General features: G+C 44.4%; 1 protein-coding gene across 1 annotated transcript; it reads right to left on the reverse strand.

Moving 5' to 3' along the window:
* Positions 1-237: 237 nt before the first annotated feature.
* Positions 238-20198, reverse strand: LRRC52 (leucine rich repeat containing 52). The gene is made up of 2 exons (XM_003258796.3): positions 19280-20198; positions 238-694 (listed from the first exon to the last, which is right to left on the reverse strand). Exons 1-2 carry the CDS (start codon positions 19899-19901, stop codon positions 375-377), a joined length of 942 nt encoding a protein of 313 aa, XP_003258844.1. The 5' UTR covers positions 19902-20198; the 3' UTR covers positions 238-374.
* Between the last annotated feature and the right edge of the window lie 405 nt (positions 20199-20603).

Below are 20603 nucleotides of genomic sequence, written 5' to 3' on the forward strand. Positions count from 1 at the left end.
CCACTTAAATTGTTTGCTCTTTAGGGAAGATCTTAAATTTTGTATTCCTTGTATGCATCCCTCCAGCACTTAGTTTGGGGACATAATAGGTACTTATTACACATGAGATGGCTTACTTTTGGGGTAGACTTTCTCGGTATTTAGATGCATCCAACAACATTTCTAGATTTTGTTCTACCCCATCCTGCTGAGCTCAAGGAGTCATCCTCGGGCTGAAGTGGGAAGGGACCAGCCTGTGAAATGGCCAGCAGAGATTTTGTTTATTTTATTAGAAGGTTTCGATCTCTGTGACAGCTCCAAGGTGATGGGATGGGGAGGGCAAGAGAGAAAGCAGGGAGCCTGGGGCAGGCACATAAGATAGTGGTCTCTGGCAACTAAATAAGCTGAGGGAACTCCTGGACTGAGCTCGCCTGGGTTTGAAAAATCCGCCTGCTGACTTCCACCCTAGTCCCGGCCTCGTCCTCATCCTCTTCGTTCGACTTGTGGCGGGTGTTCTGGTAGAGCACAGCACACACACCTGTGAGCCAGGCAGCCACAGTTCCCGCGGCGAAGATGCAGAAGCCGATGAGCAGCAGGAAGATGTAGTCTTTGTGGTCCAGGTGCGTGATGCACATGTATCGGAGTGGGTTCCCCACCCGGGTGATGGGCCACCCTGTCAGCTCTGTGGGCTCCACACATGTGGCATTTAGATCATCTAAGAAGAAAAAACACAGCAGGCAGGGTGCTGAAACAGCGTGACTCCCAGGGTCCCAAGGCCAAAGGGGATCAGGAGGGACCATCTGCACCCTCACTACTCCAAGTGTGGTCTGTGGGCCAGCAGCATCGACATCATCTGGACCTTGTTAGAAATGCAGAATCTCAGGACCCACCTGTGACCTCCTGAATCCGAATCTGCATCTCAACAAGACCTTCAGGGTATCTGTTGCACATTGGAGTTTGAGAAGTACTTGGCCTGGACTGTTCCTTGTCCCCAGGCTTTGCTGCATTCAGGCCATGAAAATCTTTCTTAAGGATGCTCAAGGAAGGAGAGGCCACAACAGGGGTGGGGAGGTTGGAAGGTTAGGCAAGATTGCCATGAAGTGTTGACATCTCTGTGTTCTTTACCAGTCACCTCCCTCTTGCCTCTCCCTTGCCTCCATCCCAACTTTCCCTTCACCTTGTCCCTTTCTCTCTAGCAGTAGCTGAGTCCAACCTGGCACCACTAGCATCCCCCAAGAGTATTGCAAGCCACTCAACTCTAGGGAGGGAGGAGATTCTCTTGAAATGTTTACTGTGTGTTCTACCCGCTCACCACTTTCCCCCCTGAACAAGTCAGGGGAGCCCAGGGTAAACAGGTTGCCAATAGGGAAAGCAGTTCTGCTTCTCAGCGGTGATGTTGGCCATCGCTGGCTGATTATGTCATCGACATGAGTCTTCAGTCATTCTTAGCAGCTGACTCAGCTTCCTGGCTACTTCTCTGAGCACCTCCCCATATGTAGCGCCATGGCCTTCACTATGTAACAGAAAGAAGAGTGGGCTCTAGAGCTAGACAGGCCAGGCTTCTAATCCAGATTCTGTTACTTACTAATTTCGTAAACTTCAGCAGGATACCGGATTCTCTCTTTGAATTCCATTTCCTCGTCTTACCAGTGCAAAGAATGAGACTTCTCAGGGTAGCTGAGAGAACTTACTGACATAGGTAAGAAGGCACAGGTGATTGTGCCTCGAGCACGGAATCCTCAGAGCCCTATCACTGCCCCTGCATTTTTCTAACTCCATATACTCTGCCATGCTGAGGCTGAGTGCTTGTGTGGGATGCTCAGGTGAATGTATCCAGCACACACTAGATCACTGAGCTCCAGCTCAGGGCTGAAGCCAGGGCTTGAGACAACCACAATCAAAATTATAATAGCAGCCAGTATTTGCTAAGTGCTTACTATGCACTAAGTGATTTATAAATATCTCATTTAATTCTAATAATAACCTTGATGCACATAATATTATTTTCCTTGTCTTACAAATAAGGAAACTGAGATTCAGGAGATCCCATAACTTGAAGGTTTTAGATAACTGCAGAATCTAGACAGAAGACAGAAGACAGAAAGCCAGTGTGAGCTTGTTTTGCGTAAGTGGGATTTGCAAACAGGAGCTATTGTGGAGAGGAGTTTCCTCTAAACTTCAGGACAGGAACTGCCTGAATGGTGAAAACATCACTATCCTTGGTGACCCAGGATGTTAGGAAAATCAGGTTCAGTTAGGTAAATCCTAATGGGGGCTGGAAGCAGCATTCAAAGAAAAAGTACAGAAGTAAGTTGGCTGAGGAGAAGGCATTTGGGCTTATGGGTGGCTGGAAAGAGCTGTCCTCTCCACCCGGACACCAATACCTGCCTCTTGCTTCTGTATCAATGCACCTACAGCAAAGTCATTTTGTTTTGTTCAGGAAGATGGCCTGAAGTGTGTAGTGCTGTTTAGGACTCCAAGCTTGTAGACACAACAGGGGAAGCCAGTGCAGGAACTGTGTCATATCCACTGTTTGTAATGATTACAGAGGAAGGGAGAGGAAGAAGCCTCTCTCTAGACAGTGTGGGATGGTGGCCCTCAGGGCAAACCTGCCCCACCAGAGAGCTCTCAAGTAGAGGGAAAGGAGTTGAGGGCTGAAGTCGCAGAAACACAATTATGCCTCTGTACCTCTTTCTAGTCAGCCTGGCTTGAGGACCTCTGTGGCTTTGCCCAGGAGGCCTGGGCATGGGGCTCCCATGAGCAGGGAAGGTGCCTGGGAGCTCTCCAGGAATTCTATCGAGAGAGAGCTCAGGTCACCTGCCCAAACTGTGGGAGACACAAGAATCTTCAAAGAAAGATGTATTTGAGAAAGGAAAACATGGGATTCAGAGGGTCTGGGATGTGTCTAGGGGGGTTTATCTCATTCTATTTTTAAAAAGATTGGGCTTTCAAATTGCAGCTTGGGCGGCAGAGATGAGACTAAACATCACACACGTTTCCCCATTTTGGAGCATTAACTTTGAAAGGAGCAATTAGGCAGTGATTTTAATGCATTGTTAGGCTGCTAAGTGAGGGATGTGGGTGGCTTTGTTGGGAGGGAGGCCTGGGTTTCTCTCCCACTGAATTATCTCCCCCTCTTCCCAGTCGCAGTCACTGCCAAGATTTGGGCTCTCCCCTCCCAGGCTCCCTGTCTCCATTGTTTCCCTTTCCCAGCTCGGGGCCATTTCACACATTTCTGCCAAATTGCCTTCCCCAAGTACAGCTCTTCTGGGTCACACTCTGGCTCAAAACCGTCCTCTGACCTCCTGTGAACCTCAGAATAACACCCAGACCATTTGGCCTGGCATTCAGAGCCCCTCAGCATCCATCCCTTCTCCCCTTCCCTCCTTACTTCTCAGCACTGCTGGTAGCCTTTGCTCCAATTAAATTAAACTACATATTATGCCTTGATTACACCTCACCCTTGCCCTCATCTATAGTTACTTTGTTACACTGCTCCTTTTTTTATCAAATGCCTCATACTCCTAGTTTTGCAGGATCATGTTCTTCCCATCTTTTAAGATCTAGCCTAAATGCGTCTATTCCAGGGAGACCTTCCTCAACCACCCCGTCCTCAGAGCTCAGAGGACATGTGATTTTCCCACTCGTGAACTCATCTCTAGCATTTCCTTGTGTCATTCTTAAGTACCTATCACATTCTGTCTTGCATGATGGTTATTTACAATGTGCATCCTTTCTCCCCTACCAGGTAGACTTTTAGCTCTTAAAGGTATAAACCATGTCTGATCATTATTGTTCTTGTTAATAAGAGCTATCATTCATTGACCGAATTGTGTAATTTGTAAAATTGAGGGATGTTCTGATACTTTTTTAAATTATGAGATTCGAGGTTAATCCTATTGTTCTGGTTTAATTCTGTAGAAACACTCTGATCCTTTGAAATTTCTTGAGAATTTGCTATATGGCTGAATTTAAGGTCAATTTTGGTATATTTTCCATGTGCTACAAATATATTATACAGTAGATCCTCTAATAACATTGTTTCATTCTATGTCATTTTGTTACAATGTTAATGAGAAAAAAAATATTCCCAGCCAGGGCCACTGTCTGTATGGAGTTTGTGCGGGCTCCCCATGTCTGGACAGTTTTTCTCCAGGTGCCCTGGTTTCTTCCCACATCTCAAAGATGTGCATATTAGCTTATTAGGTGGACTGGTGTGTCTAGATTGTGCCAGTCTAAGTAAGTGTGAGTATGTGTATGCGTGGCCCCCAGTGGAATGGTGTCCTGGCCGGGGCTGCTTTCCACCTTACACCCTGAGCTGCCAAGATAGGCTCCAGCCACTCACAACCCTGAACTGAAATAATTAGGCAAATATTATCTTACTTGTTTGTATAAATCTTTCTTAAATGTATGTATGTTTCATATTTCAATGCTAAATATTAGAAGGGTTTTTTGATCTTTATTTAGAAGTTTGATGATGTTTTTGTGACTAGAAATAAGCTTTAGAAACTTAACTCTTCCTTATATCAATTAGCCTATGGTAGAGTTGGCTCTGTTATATGTCATTTTGCTTAAAGTGGCAGTTTCTAAGAACCTATGGATATTAAGTTAGGATTTACTGTATTCTTTGTTGAGTACATTGTTCTATGGGTGTCAGTTAGGTTGTAGTGGTGTACTGATCTTCTATACCCTTATTGACTTTTTATTTATAAACATCTGTTATCTCTTAGTTATTATTAGACTATTGTCTACTAGGCCCTCTAATTATGTAAAATTACCAGTTTTTACTGTGCATTGGTCTGCTCCATATAGTTCTTTCAAGTTTTGCTTCACAACTTTTTTTTTTTTTTTGAGATGGAGTTTCACTCTTGTTGCCCAGGCTGGAGTGTAGTGGCATGATCTCGGCTCACTGCAACCTCTGCCTCGCAGGTTCAAGTGGTTCTCCTGCCTCAGCCTCCTGAGTAGCTGAGATTACAGGCATGCACCACCAGGCCCAGATAATTTTTATATTTTTAGTAGAGATGGGGTTTCACCATGTTGGCCAGGCTGGTCTCGAACTCCTGACCTCAGGTGATCCACCTGTCTCAGCCTCCCAAAGTGCTGGGATTACAGGCATGAGCCACCACACCTGGCCCTTGCTTTACAAATTTTAAAGCTGTGTTATTAGGTGCATACAAAGTTATAATAAGTCTTCCTGGTAGAATTACCCTTCTATCATTGACCAATATCTCTCATTATCTCTAGTAATGCTTCTTGCCTTAAAGTTTACTTTGTTTAACGTTAGTATGGCTGCATTGAAATTCTTTTGGTTACTGTTTGCACTGTGTATCTTCTTCTGTCCTTTTACTTTTAATCTTTCTATGTTCCTATATTTAAGATATATTTTTGTAAGCAGTATGTAGCTGGGTTTTGTTTTTCATCCAAGCTAGCAAACTTTGTATTTTAATAAGCCCATTGACATTTAATGTAATTACTGATATATTTGGATTTATACCTAGTATCTATTTTTTTATTTGTCTCACTTATTTCATGTCCTTTTTCTAACCTGTTGCCTCCTTTTTTTTAAAAAAAAATCATTTAACTTCCTTTTCTTTAGCTTGTTAACCATACCTTCTTTTCCTATTCTAGTATGATGACTTTAGAGGTTTTATACCCATCTACTGATCCTGGAGTGCCTGACATGTGCTAGGCACTATATGAGATGCTTTACAAAATTAAGCTCTAAGCTGTACTCTTGATCACCCCACAGGGTAGTTTTAATTATTCCCATGCTATGGAATGAATAAACTATACAACAATTCTTCCTTCTCTGGCTTTCTTGATTTCCTTGCCTCTCACACAGGGGGTCAGCAAGTACTGTTTTACATGCTGTGCACTGCACAACTCCAGGAGGTTCCATTCATTTTATAGACAGGTGACCCAGCTTTATCCCATCCCTTTCCTCAGCCTCACTCCAGCGGGCCAGGGCATTAACTACAGATGTCATTAATATTGAATTTCTTATTGGGAATAGTTCCTAAGGAAACATAAACCACGACCTGGTTTATTTCTGTACACAGCATATTGCTCAAAGGCCGAAAACCTCTTTGTCAGAATCAGATGCACGGAAGAACTACAGTGTCTGGGTGCTGGAACCACACTTATTAGTGTTGGAGCCCAGGAGGCCTCTCTTTCAGAAAATAGTAGTGAAACCTCCGGTTATAAGGGGAACTGCTTCTTTTCTTGGTCTTCAGGAGGGACCCCAGTTCTGCCCAGGGCTCTGCTGCAGGTTCCCAGGGCCTTGGTGCCCCCAAAGGAGCCAGGCCATGGGCAGGTTGCTCTGAGCTCCTGTGGCAGCTTGCTCAGGAACCTTCTGGGCTGACAGGAGGGGCGAGCATCTAGGCAGTGGCAATGGAAAGCAAGAGGGTGGAATCTGAAGGCACTGCAATTACCTCTCAGTGAGTAAATTATGTTTCTATCAGCTTTATGCACCTTGTCAAGCACTTTGTCGACTTCTAACCTGGATCTAGAGAAAAGCCCAATTCCCCCATTTTTTCTTTCAGGCCCCAGTCCACCCAAATATCACTAGATGTACAGTGCTTTGCCTTCTATTTTTTTGCAAGCTAAGTTATTTTTTATCAAGGAAATTGATTTGCCACCTATTCATTTGTCTGACTCCACTCATTAGATTACAGATGCTATGAGGATAAGGATTTTTTGTCTGTTTTGTTCACTGACATCTATCAGGATGCTACAGTGCAGGGTGTATTTGTTGAATGAATTGATTGTTATTCAAACCCCTTGGGCTTGCTGTCCCTGACATAATGCTCAGGTGGAGGAAAGGGAACCTCAGTGGTAGAATACCATAGGTGGGTCAGCTGACCTTGGACTGCCTCGGACACTCTACACTGGGTGAGTACCAATCCATATGAGAGTCTGGGGAGGGTTCAGTGAGCTAAGTGAAGCTCCAAGGAGGCAGGAATGGATGCTCTCTAGGACCAAATGGAGGTATAAGCCTTGAACTGGGAAGGGCACCTCCTCTGTCCTGTGAGACTGAGGAGAAGGAAACAGGGGTAAGAGTATGAGGACAAACTGCTGCAGACATGATATCAAAAGGTGATTATTATTATTTCCAAATTACTTTTTGAGAACTGTTTGAGAGCAGAGATTCTTTTTCTCTACCCTTGTATCCTTAGTGCCTGGCACACAGTAGGTGCTCAATAAATGTATGTTGAATGCAAGAGTGGATTATTGATCTGATCTCCTATAGCACTTTTAAAACTCTGATGTCTTTGGCCTGTTGTTCAGGACAGGTTCTCCAAATGGAATTTGAAGGGATCACTATTATATATTCTGTTGTACTACAGGTGCCCAGAGGAGGTGATTCCCTAGAAGGAAACCTAGGTTGGGCAATATGACTGCTCAAGAACACCAAAGCCAACTGACCAACAAGGGCCCCTTCTCAGATCCTCATGCACAAACCTATGAGAATTTCAAGCCCTGGCACTGGCTTCTACCTTTGCCTTTCTGGAGCTCCACTTACTCATTGCTCAGCTGTCATGCAATGATGGCATAAGCCAGGGGTCAGCAACCTGTGGGCCAAATCCAGCCTGCTGTTTTGTAAAGAAAGTTTTATTGAAACACAGCTTTCCCATCCTTTTACATATTTTCTAATGCTGCCTTCACCTTAATGGCAATGTTGAGTAGGTGCAATGAAGATCCACAAAGCCTAGAATATTTACTGTTGGCCCTTTCTGGAAAGTGTGTGCTGACTCCTGGTCTAATCCATCCTAGGCATCTTAAAACCTTAAGGATTTGTGTTATTTGGGCTTGTGCAAAGTACAATTCTTATCTGGTATTCACAATCCCCCCCGCCTTGTGTATAGAGTCTATAGATTTTTAAAGGTTAAAAGTGATTCATAGACTCATGGAACATGTAGACAAGACCTTGACGTTCAGCAAGTTCAACCTGATTATTCCTGTGCTTTACAGGTGTTTTAGCTTACAGAACTGGTCTCATGAATAACTGGTTGCATATGGGCATGATTCAGAAGCAGAAAGCTTTCTTTTTCTCATAATTTCTTCTCATGGGCTTGTCAGTACCCAGAACTCTGTCAGTGGGAGATGAAACCTTTCATTTCACCAATAAAATAACACTCAAAGTGTAAAGTTTTCTGAAAAAGAAGCAAATGACTTAATCCCTACTCAGGGGTAGCCCCCTGCTACTACCTTTTGGTGGCGTGAGGGGAACAAGCTGCATGATGGGGCTGGGGGCTGGGACCAGGTTCTTCTTGGAAGTTAAAAATTAAATTTTTTTCTTTTAGTTTCTTCTCAGTTTGGCCTAGAGCTGAGCCTGCTTAATAACTACCCATCTGCTCAGAAAAATCCAGAGAGCAGACAGTTGTCCTCATGGATAACAAACCATTATGAAACCCCAGGAGCGGAAGGGCACCATCATTCACCAGTTCACCAGGCAGAAACACCAGGCAGAAACTGTTTGCTTCCTCTTTCACATTCCATGTTCGGATCATAAGCAAACCCTGCTAGTCCTACCTTCAAAATGTGTCCTGATTCTTACCTCTTCTAATTACCTGGACCATTGCCCTGGTCCCAGCCAGTGTCCTCTTTTGCCTGAACTGTGTTGGCCTCTGAATGTGTGTCCTTGCTTTTTCCTACAATCTCTATCTGGAGACAGCAGTGGGAGCAATCTGTAATTACAGATCATGTCACTTCTCTGTTCAAAATCCTTCCATGACTTCCCATCACACTTAGAATAAAATCAAAAGCCTCTCCATGGCCTATCTACCCTATGTGACCTGGCCTCAGTAATTTTCTATCTCATTTCTTCCCTTTCTCCTTTTCCTTCGCTCTGCTCCAGCCATATTCCCTTTCTAATATGTCAAACTCATTCCAGCCCAGGGCCTTTGTGTTCATTCTCCCCTTGGTCTAGAAAGACCTTCTTCTACCCCATGTAATATTTTCATGGCTACTCTCTCACTTTATTTCAGTTCTCTGCTCAAAACCACCTCCACGGGCCCACTGAGCCTGAAGTATCTGCCTTGTTCTCAATCTCAGGCACATTCTTCTCTTCCCCTCTCTTATTTTCCTCCATGGCACTTGTTATTTGACATTATGTCATATATCAATTTATTTGTTGTCTTCTTCTCCCACTAGAATGTAAGTTTCATGAGAGCATGTCTGTTTCTGTTCACACCAGTATGCCCCGTGTCTGGCCAAGACGCTGGCATCTGATTGGTACTCAGTAACTGTCAGTGAATGCATGTACTCAGATCCCAGTCCGGGCTCCTTACCTCTTTGTAAATGTCAAATAGGGATAACAATGCCTGTGCCTCACCTCAGCCAAATGCTGTGACCAAAGCCTCTCGGCTGTTAGAAGAAAATGCACTGAAAATTACAAGGGTTTGTCTAACATGACTTTAATTCCATCTTAACTATGTTTTAATTGGATGCATTGAATTTTTAGTTATTCTCTTATTTGGGTTGAGGAGAAAGCCAAATTCACCTGTGTGATCAAAAAAGCTATCATTGGCCAGGTGCAGTGGCTCACACCTCCCAGCACTTTGGAAGGCCAAGGTGGGCGGATCACTTGAGGTCAGGAGTTCCAGACCAGCCTGGCCAATATGGCAGAATCCATCTCTTCTAAAAATAAAAAAGTTGGCTAAGCATGGTGGCACATGCTTATAGTCCCAGCTCCTGGGGATGCTGAGGATCACCCCAGCCTGGTAAGTTGAGGCTGCAGTGAGCTGGGATTGCACCACTGCACTCCAGCCTGGGCAACAGAGCAGCGAGACTCTGCCTCCAAACAACAACAACAACAATAAAACTATCATGGCATATGGGCCATGCAGCAGATTAGGTGTTTTTTTTATGACATCATCTTGGAAGCTTTAACATCCCCCTCAAGAGCTCTGGCTCCCCCAAGTTGAACTCCTTGCCTCTGCTCACCCTGTTTGTTTCTGCAAACCCACACTGCTCTACCCCTCCTCTGCATCTCATGTGACACTCAGAATCACTTCCAGGCAAAGAATTTGTAACAACAATGACAGCTAGCATTAATTCAACATGTACTGTGTGCAGTTCTAAAATCTTCATGTGGGTTTTTTCATTTAATTATCACAACTTGAGGAAATAGGCACTATTTTATCTTCATTTTGCACATGAGAACTTGGGTTGGATGGAGATTGTTGCCCACAGTCAAGTAGTTGGCAAGTGACAGAGGTAGGATGAAAAGCCAGGTGGCCTGCATCCAGAGCCCACCTTGGTGTTGCCTGCTCAACTGGGATGTGAGCATCTCAAGGACAATGGATATTTTATAGTCACCTAATTGGATTGGTGTTATGGAAGCATCATAGAAAACATTACATGAAACTGTGTACTTTATAGATGTACAGTCATTCTTTGTCTTCTACCTCACTGAAAGAGAAATACAGGCACCAACTGGGCCCCTCAATTGTATTTGTCCCCCATTATTACAGTCACCCCCATCTATGTTTACCCTCGCCTCCTTCTCTGCAGTCCCAGAGGGCAGAGGGGGTGCCACTCCTCTTCCAAGGATTACCCCTTGGAGACCATCCATCCACTCCTGTCCTCTCGGGGACTTTACCCCACCAATGACTTCCCCTCTCTCCTATATCTTTGTCCTTTTTCTCTGCATCCACTCTTTCCATCAGCAGATAAACACATGGTTGGATCTCTTTTCTCCTAAAAATCCTCCTTTTTCATTTGTTTTCTCTCCAACTAGCACCCTATTCCCTTCAGTCCACAGCCATGCTTTCCAGAAGAGTAGTTTACATGGTTTACTCCTTCTCATCTTTGATGTTCAGTTCATAGCCCATTATGGATTGGTGTTCACTCTCATCATGCCAGCGGAACTGCCCAAGACATCAGGGATCTCTGGTGCTAAATCTGATGGACAGTTTTCTGTCCTTATCTGACCTGCTCCCACTTTTTGGAACTCTTTGGCTTCCATGAATTTATCTTGTTCTAGTTTCCTTTGTCTGGGGGCTCCTGCTGTCCTACATGGGTTGCTCTTTCTTACTTGACCCTTTGGTATGTTGCATTCCCCAAAGCTTCTGTACTTGGCCCTTATTATCCTCATTTGAAACTCTTTTTCCTGATTGATCTCATCTTCTGTTAGGTTTCAATGATCACTAGTGAGTTGATGATCCCCAAATATATGTATATTTTATGCCCTGTGCTCTTCAGAATTTCAGGTCAGAACATCCAAATGCCTAGTGTTTTACAGGGACTTCCCACTCAGTAAGGTCAAGATGGGACTCAGCTTCTCCCCTGACTTCCTCACTGCCCTCCTCCATGTGTGTTTATGTCAGCAAAGCCCCCACACTGTCCAAGCCAAAGTCTTGGGAGCTACCATTGATTTTTCCCTTTTCTATATTTTCTATATCTCATTCATTCACTCAGGAAACACTAGTTGAGCATTTTCTCTGTGTCAGACCTGTGCTTATTTCCAAAGATTCAGATCTGCTTTCATAGAGCTTCCAGTCTATCAGGGAAGACAAATGTTAAATGAATACACATTTATTAATTAGAATTGTGCCAGAAGTTACAAAGGGTGCACAAGAAACTATGAGAGGATCTAGTTCAGTCCCAAATACTGTTGCTTCTGCCTTCTAAATGATTCCTTCTCAAATGTCTACACTTCTCCTCCTCACTGTTGCCATAGGCTGCCATACTGTCTGGCTTGAATGCCTACAGGAGCTTCCTTCCTAGACCTACCTCCAGCTCACTTGCCTCCCAAGACTTCTTAGGATATATTGCATATTCCCCGGAAAACCATTCAAGGCCCTTCCTAGCTGGCCCCCATCCTTTTCTCTAGCCGCATCCATCCTTTGTACATTACTCCCAGAATGAGGAGCTCTTCACCTTTAAAGGTGAGGAAACTGAGGTTGGCTGCTTTGGCCAGACTTGCACTGCTGTTTTTCAGAGTCCTGAGTGATGCTGGGTGACCTGAGGGGCCAGGTGTAGAAATCTGGCATTTCTGAGCTTGGAGTAACCTTCGATCACCTACTCTCAGGTATCCCAATTGGCCTGAGTCAGGGAGTGTGTCAGCATCACCCAGGGGTTCCTAAACGTCCCATGCTTGCTGCTCCTATCCTTTCTTGGATTTTCTGGGTGGCTTAGGGATCACTGACTTAGTTTCACCCCTCTCAGCCCACTCCTTGCCCTCGGGAGGCTGCTCTTCTGGCTTTCAACAGCCTCGGAAGCCTTGGAGCTGCTGGTTGTCCAGCCTTTCTTTTATCTTTCTTTCTTTTTTTTTTTTTTTTGGCCTTTGGTCTTTATTTTAATTTTCCTGATGGAGGACATGGGTAAGCATTGATAGTGGAATAATGTCAGGACCTGAATTCATTCCGGAAGTCTAAGTTTGGGCACAGTTGTGGATGACTTTGTACTTGGTAGGTTGAAATTGGGCCATTATCCCATTACAGCAGTCTTGAATACAGGATGATATAACCTCGTAATGAAACTAAGATGTTCTCTGCTCAAAACGCCCTCAAAATGACTTGGACCTGAAGCAGCACATGACTCAACCCATCTGCTCCCTGCAGATGGCCCTGAGTGGCTTTGTCCACTGCCTCTGCAGCACCCTTGCTCAAGCTCCTCTGATGTGTGGGCCCCACCATCAGGCTCATTTAGGACTGGCTAAGGCTATCGGAGCTGACGCAGAGGGGACTCTGTCCTCAAACCGCCCCACTCTAGCCCCTGGTAGCCTGTCACTTTCTGAATTCTCACTGTTTCTGGTTGTTCCCTGTCAAGTTGCAAATGCTCCCTGAGGGGATATTTCAAAACACTAGCCATTAGCATCTCAGCGCAAATCGATTCATTTACTAATTGGAACAGCCACTGAAGGTCCAGAACACAGGACACTGTTCTAGGGTTTCTGAAAAGTGGCCTAAGGACAAATGGCATGAAGAGTTGACTGAATCAGAACCTCAGGACATGGGACCTGGGATTCTTGTGCTCATTAGAGTTTGAGAAGCACTGTTTGAGCAGGTCTGGCCTGGGAGGAAAGTCTGGGGCAATGAGTTCCTTGGGATGGAGGCATTGTTTTAGTGAAGCTGAGAGTGCTTAATATAGGAGGTGGGAGAGTGCAGGAGTTAGAGGCATCTGCTTCTTAATTGAACTTCCTAATTATGTGATGTAGCCCTCATCACTGGGAACACCTCCACCTCAGCACTTGCCACTATGCACTTGCTCACCTGGGACCATGCCTGCTGAGCGCTGTTCTCCTCTCACCTCCTGTGTGCTTTCTATTTAGGTCCATAGGCTACCAGCTATAAGAGGCCTTTGAGGATATCTAACCCAAATCCTTTATTTTAAGGACAAGAAAAGTGACTCTTGAAGAAGGAAAGTGACTTTCCCCATATTACACAGTGGCTTTTCTGGGATCAGGACAGGGCTTCCTGGCTTTCAATTCTATTTTCTGTCTCTTGTATCCTAGATTATTTTATTCAAGACAAAAATTATGACTTTTTTTTTTCTGTGAAACAGCCACCCCAGCATTATAATGCAATGTTGGGGACATCATGAATATACAGTAGATGTTTCAGAGTTAAATGGATCATGATGTGCTTGACAGCAAAGAAATATCATGGCATCAGGGAAAAACATTGAACTTGGATGTCAGGATATCTCTGTACTGGGCTTTTCTCTACAGCCACTTACCTGTGACTCTGGATTCTAAAGTTCCAGCTTAAACATCCTATGTTAAAAGGCTACCCTGACCAGTATGGTAGCCAGTAGCCTTAGGTGGCTATTTCAATGTATTGAAATAAAATAAAATAAAAATTCAGTTCATTTGTTCTAGCCAAATTTCAAGAGCTCAATGGCCACATGCGGCTAGTGACTGCTGTATCCGACACCGTATATATAGACCATTTACCCTGTTGCAGAAACTTCTATTGGACAGCATTAGAGCAGACTTTGTGGGTAGAGGGGATGGGATGTGTGAGGCTAGGTTTTGTATGTTTTGGAGCTTAGAGTTTGAGTGAGTTTTCGAGAGCCTCCTGAAAGCCATTCAACCCCGTCCCCTGAGGGAAATCAAATATCCTGGGAAGAACTCAATGACCACTGTCACCTTCAAGTAGCATTAATGACTGGAAAATAACAGTGCTGGCCAGGAACTAGCCCTCCCACTTGCTAACCTGGGCCAGAAAGGAAATGGAATGGGTGGGTCTGTTTTCAGTCCGTATTGATCAGGGCTCAGTAGAGCACCCTAGCAAGGGACACATTACAACACACCTCCATTTCTGCTGTAACTTTTGGGTTTAAAAAGTGACTACATTAACTCTTTGAGAACTGAATACTTTTCAGTACACCTGGTGAATATGCCATTGGAGAGTTTCTTTTGAATCAGACCTTTGATTATGGTGCCAGATCTCTTGCCAACTTGATAAAGTTTTGATATTCTTCTTTAGTGTAGCCTTATGATAAAATAAAATGAATGAAATACTGGGCTTCCTCTACAACTCCTCTATGGGGGAGGTCCTTAGCAAAAATGTGACACAGAAGAAGCATATGATATTGCCCTCATGTCTTTTCTTTTAATACCTCTCCACTTCCTTCTTGCACCTCTGTTTCCTTCAAGGTTCTCCACTGCTGCAGAATTAATCTTAGCTAATCAAATTCCCAAGATTAACCCCTCCTTCTGATATGAGAGCAGATAAAGGCTTACGGACTCTTGTGTTATTCTTCCCAGGAGTTCATGTATTTTTGCAGGTTCTTTTTCAAGATCATGACACATGATTGGGACCCAAAAGGATGAACCTCTAGTGGCTAATTTCAGCTTAATGGTAGGAAGTGGATAGGATCACACTGGGGCAAAAGTATTTATTGCTCAGTTATACTATGTAGGTGACGTCTTTCTCCTGAGGCTAGAGAAAGTTGCCTACACATCCCTAGAATGTTGCCTACACATCCACACCTGCCTCTGGAAGTGGAGTTTGTCTTTATGTAGAACTTTGGTTCTAGATTCAGGTGACTCAGGAACAGGCAGCCTTTTGCTGCTGGTCCAGCCCAAAGTCTCATGGCCCAGGCTGAGACAAAGCCTTGATTTGAGCTTCTGCATTTGTTCTCTAGGGTCTGAAAACCCATCTTAACTTATCTAATAATACCCAACTTAGTCAGAATGTGACATAGACTTGTCCTGTCCCTCCAGGATTCTCCTTGCCCCATTTTTGTATATCCATACAAAAGTCTTAGAAGCAGCTGCCCACCTTCCCACATCCTATCTATATTCCTGCCTGCATCTCTATAGTCATGTTTCTAGACAGGGTGCATTGTCCTCTAACACCACATATGCTGAGCCTTCCTGAAGTCCACTGCTTATCTAGGGGAACACTTGACTACTTTCTGCTATTCTACTCTCTTAGTATCCTGTACCTTTCCTCATCTACCAGCCATTTGTTTTTTGATTGCTTATAGTGTGTCAAGCTTAAATGCTAATGACACTTCATAAATGTTCTCATTTCATTTTATGACAGCCCTAGGAATGTTGGTTCTATTATTATCCTTGTATTCAAGATGAAGAAATTAAAGTTCAGAGAGGTTAAGTAACTTATCTTATATCCTGCGGATAGTCAGCATCAGGGCTAGGATTATAACCCATCAATTTTATTCCAGAACCTGAGCTCTTAACACTGGGCTCTGCTGCCTGAGGGTGACTGTCCTTCATCACCTGGAGGACAAGTGGCTGCCCCAAGTGCCTGTCACCCCAGTAGGCACATGCTGGCCTCGTTTGTCCTGCCCTGTTTTGTTCTGTTATGCCCAACTAAACTATGACATAGATATGGCACTGATGACCCAGAGTTACATGAGTCTCCATATGCAGCCTCAGGCTTCTTGGTTCGTTACCTTCATGAGCACTTGTTTGGCACATAGTAGGCACTCAATAAGTATTTCAATAGATAAATGGATGAACTGAATTGTAGCATGGAAGTCCTTTACTTCACTGCATTGCTTTTCAAGGAAGGTATGTGCACTCTTACATTGCCCTTAATATTTTACTACAGTGAAAATTTCCCAGGGCTAAGATTCAGTATTTCCTTGGGTCTAAAAGGAGCCTGTTTGTGAAGTGGATTCTGTTTTATAAACACCAGATAACTCAGCTTATTTCATAGAAATCGTCCTATCTCCTGAAATGTGGATACATGTGGAGAGATACATGGGCTCCATGCTAGAATATGTCAAAGATCACCATTTTGATAACAAATGTGGTATAAATAGGTGGGCTTAAGTTTGAGACTTCACCAAGAATGTTTGCCAATAGCAAAGATATTTCCACCTAGCAGAGACCATGAATCATCATATGAGAGTCAAATAAATTAAATACCTTTCCTTACATTGAGGTTTGGCTAGAGGGCAAGAGAAGCAGCTAATGAATTTTACTTTATGTGTGTTCAACTTTATGGATATGCATGTATCTGTTCATGTATGTGGGTGTGAACCTGTACATTTATGTATGTATATGTAATATGTGGGTGGGTATGCAAGTAGGTATGTATGTATAAATGGTATATACTTGTGGGTAAGTATGTATGTATATATGGTATGAACGTATGTATATATGGTATATACAAACCTTTGTGTTTGCATATGTGTGTGTATTTGTGTCTGCCTGTGTGTTTGTGTGCATATTTGTGATTATATGTGTGTATGGGAAGGGAGAACCAGACTGATTAAGGCCCAAATGAGAGCAAATGCTAAGGTTAGATGTTGCCCTTTTGGAGTTGGGGTAGACTGGGGTGAAACCTGGGCTTGCAAGGGAAGTACAGGCATATCAATGAATTTATGATGGTTAGTGCTTATTATCCAATGAAAATGATCTTGAGTCAGTTCCAAGTGGCAGCCAGATAGAAAATAAAGCTGAAGTTTAGATGCTGTAGCCATATGTTTATAATACAACTTATATTTATGACTAAACTCACTTACAGGATGATAGTTATGTAATTCGAGGCTTTACAAGGTAGTATAGTCTTGTGGAAAAAGACCTGCGTTTGAAATCAAGGGGTTCAAATCACTTTCTTGTCATTTATCAGCTGTGTGATTTTGGGCAGGTCAGTCTATTTTCCCATCCAAGGATAGGGTTAAAAATACCAATCCTAGTCTCTTCCACAAGCTGAGGGCACAAGTTTAAGTGTTGGTGTGACACTCATGCTAAAGGAAATGAGGTACCATGTGTGGAAACATGGAGGGAGATGAGCAAATTAGCAGTTGTGGGTGCATGTGTGGGGTCCCAGGGCTGGGGGATGAAAGCTTCGTCTACCTCACAAAACAGACTCTTCATTCATGCGGAGCTTATAAGCTTGACAAGATAGACAATCCTTTCTGATGTCTTGGAAAATATGCAGTGAAAAAGATCTACTTTATAATCCCATTCAACTGTGGATTGAACTGAAGAGTCAAGGAGTCCAAAGTGGTCAGCCTGAAAATTCTGAGAAGATACAACTGTGCAAGCAGAAATCTGATGAAGGGAGATGGAGTGGGAGGTGAAATGGTAGGCTTAGGTGCTGGGATGGAAGCCAAGCGATGTTACTCTTGTCATCTGGGGTGAGAGGTCCCACTTGCAACCTGATGGGCTGTACTAAAGGAAAAGTGCATGTATGGTGGGCAGGGGCAAGAGAAGATGACACCCTTCCACAGGCTAATTTACAGGGACATAGACAGGGGAGAATCCCCTTTATGGACCACAGGTCATGCATGAGGATGATTAATGTTGAGCCTCTTTGACAGTGGTTTCTAGACACTATCACAATTTTGGAGAAAAGTAGAAAACATTATCTCTGGCTCCTAGAGATGGTGTTATAGACAGGCAAGGCAACCTACCTGAGATAACTGCTTCTGCATTCTAGTCCTGTTGGAAGATGGTCTGACAAAGTTAGTTTCTTTTGATTTATTCTAACAACTCAAGTTGAGGTATCTGGCAGTAGGGTCAGGTGTCTAAGGCACAACATTTAAGGAGGCACTGGCTCACAATGTCTTATTCTCAGTGCACTCGCTCTCAGTGCCTCCTTAAATTTTGCCTCCTAAAAGCCCTGCTTGCCTCATCCCAGTCCAGACTCTGCCAGGAGGACTTTTTGAGACACACCCATTGGGAGGCCAAGAGGGCATGTTTTTTACTTGCTGTCACCACTTGGTTCTCTCTCCCCCAGTTCTCCTTGAAGTCTGTCATTCTGGCCAGGATTATTTCTAGCATATTGCCACCTGGGCAGGACTTCATGGTGGAAGCTTCGGCAGGAGTTTTATGAAGCTGCGTCTATGAAAACGTTTTCAAAGGCAAACACCCAGGGAAGGGAGACACTACATGGTTTTGACAGGATTTGATTTTCTACCCAGAGTCCAATTTTGCTGGATTACATCAGTGGCTCCAGACTTTCTATGAGGAGTTATTTCTCGTTTTTCTGAAGCTCTGACTTTCCTGGGTAAAAATGCTATTATTGGTGGAGAGAAGAATTGGAGGGTAAGGATGAGACAGTAAAGTCCCTAAGATAAAGAGGGAATGAAGCACAGGGGCCGTGGCAGGCCGGGTGAGGACAGCGGGTAGAGTGGTGGCAAGGAGCTTGGAAATCTCCCAGGTAAGAGTGGAGCATCTACCTGTAAGACTAGAATCTCTCTGCTTGACACAGTGAGCACTGGGACCCTTTCTCCATTGATTCATGCCATTCTCTCCTTCCATAGGAGACCAGCATCTTCAAAACAAAGCAGCTATCAAAAGCCCTTTCTTCCTCCCTCTCTCACTGTCTGGGTAGCTCACATGCCCCTCCTTCCATCTGTATATTAAACTTTCCCTTCTATATATCATACTTCTATATGAATGACTGAGTTTACTTTTTGATCCTGGAAAAATTCAGTTGCCGAATTAAAGAGATTAAAACAGTTTACTAACAGAATACAGTGTCCCCATATTACCTTGTCACTTTGCAATTAGAGTACTTTATCATTTCTACACATATCATATATTTGATGCAACTCTGTGCCTTAGGTAATATTATTGTCCCCACTTTATGGATTAGAAAACAGGCTCAGAGAAATGGTGACATTTTCAAGGGTAGCCAACTGGTAAGTGCTGAGTTTGGGACCAGAACTCAGCCCTTTGAATTCCTATTTCAGAACTTCTTCTTATTGCTACTCCAGTCAACCCAAGAGCGGGGGCCCTGCAGAGTAATAAGAATGCATTCAATCAGCTTCACCCAACTTTTTCTCCCATTCTGACCATCTTTAGAGTTCACCTTTTCTGGAGCCACTTCAATCACATTCTCTTCCCCACACCCAATCAAGCCCTCACCTGAGGGGTCCATATGGAACACTATTAAGAAGATGGCGAAGTCCAGGAAAGAGCAGTTGCACTTCCAGGGGTTTCCACTCAGAAACAGGGTCTCCAGAATAGTGAGGTGGTATAAGGCAGCACTATCCAGGGTCTGCAAGCCGGTATTTCTGAGGTCCAGGTACCTCAAAGAGGTGGTGTTGGCAAAGGTGAACTTGTGAAGCGATAACAGGTGAGGGTTGTTGGCAATGTTCAGCTGCACCAGGTTGCTGAGCACCGAGAAAGTGAATGGGGAGATTGAGGTTAGGTTGTTGGAGCTGAGGTCAAGGTAGATGAGTTTGAAGACCCCGATGAAGGTATAATCCATCACCTCTCGAATCCGGTTGTTCTGACAGTCCAAATAAACAAGGTCACTGAGGAGTCCTAGATGCATTGCTGGCAAACTAGTGATTCTGTTCTCGTTCAGGAACAGCCTCCGGGTGTTCAGGGGTATGTCAAGGGGGTATTCGGTTAACTGCTTCCCTGTGCAGATCACTTCTTGGGCTTGACACAGACAATTATTTGGACACTTTGACCCTGATACCAGCCCCATTCCAAAGGAAAAAAGTAACCACCCAGGGCCAGGGCCTGAAGAAAGGGACATAGTAAGAAGCCACAACCACCCTCCTTTCACCTTCCTGCGGGCTCTGTCCCTCTGATCCGAAGGCTGCCGGTGGGGGGTGGGGCGGGGGAGGGGCGCTGGAAAGAACTGTAACACTTTAGCTTTGTGCAAAGCAATTTTCCATTACAGGAGAACTGAACAGAAATTGAAACGCGAGGCTGAATGCCCTGCCGCCCAGCTTGGTGGCTCTGCTGCTCGCTCCCAGACTGCTGCTGGAAGCTTGCCCACTTGGCAGCTTTGAAAGGTCTCACCCTTTCCCTGAGTTTGCGAGTGAAGGGGAGCCAGGGGAGAGCCACATGACAATGAGGTTGCCAGTTGACACCTTTGTGATGTCAGCAGCCTCAGGAGACTTCCTGGCTAAGGGAAAGAGATTCCTCACCTCTCCTTCTGGGTGGTGTGGGGGTGTTTTATGTGTCTTGGTAAGCCAGCTGGAACTCCCTGGGGGAGTTGGGGCCTCATGGGTAGGAGCCTGCAGCATGCATGTGCTGGGGACCAGGCTGGGTTCAGTGTGTGGATGTGTATAGTATCTGTACCCCCTCCCCATGGAGTTGTAGTAGAAGATTAGGTGACATTGGACCCCATAATCTGCAGGCCATAGAGGGAACATGGGACATCTCCAGGCCAACTCCTTTTCTTAGTGATAAGCAGTGACTTGCTTGAGGTCAGTTCTCAGCGTGGGTCTTT

Source organism: Nomascus leucogenys, chromosome 12, assembly GCF_006542625.1.
Source record: "Nomascus leucogenys isolate Asia chromosome 12, Asia_NLE_v1, whole genome shotgun sequence".
In the NCBI taxonomy this organism is placed as follows: Eukaryota; Metazoa; Chordata; class Mammalia; order Primates; family Hylobatidae; genus Nomascus; species Nomascus leucogenys.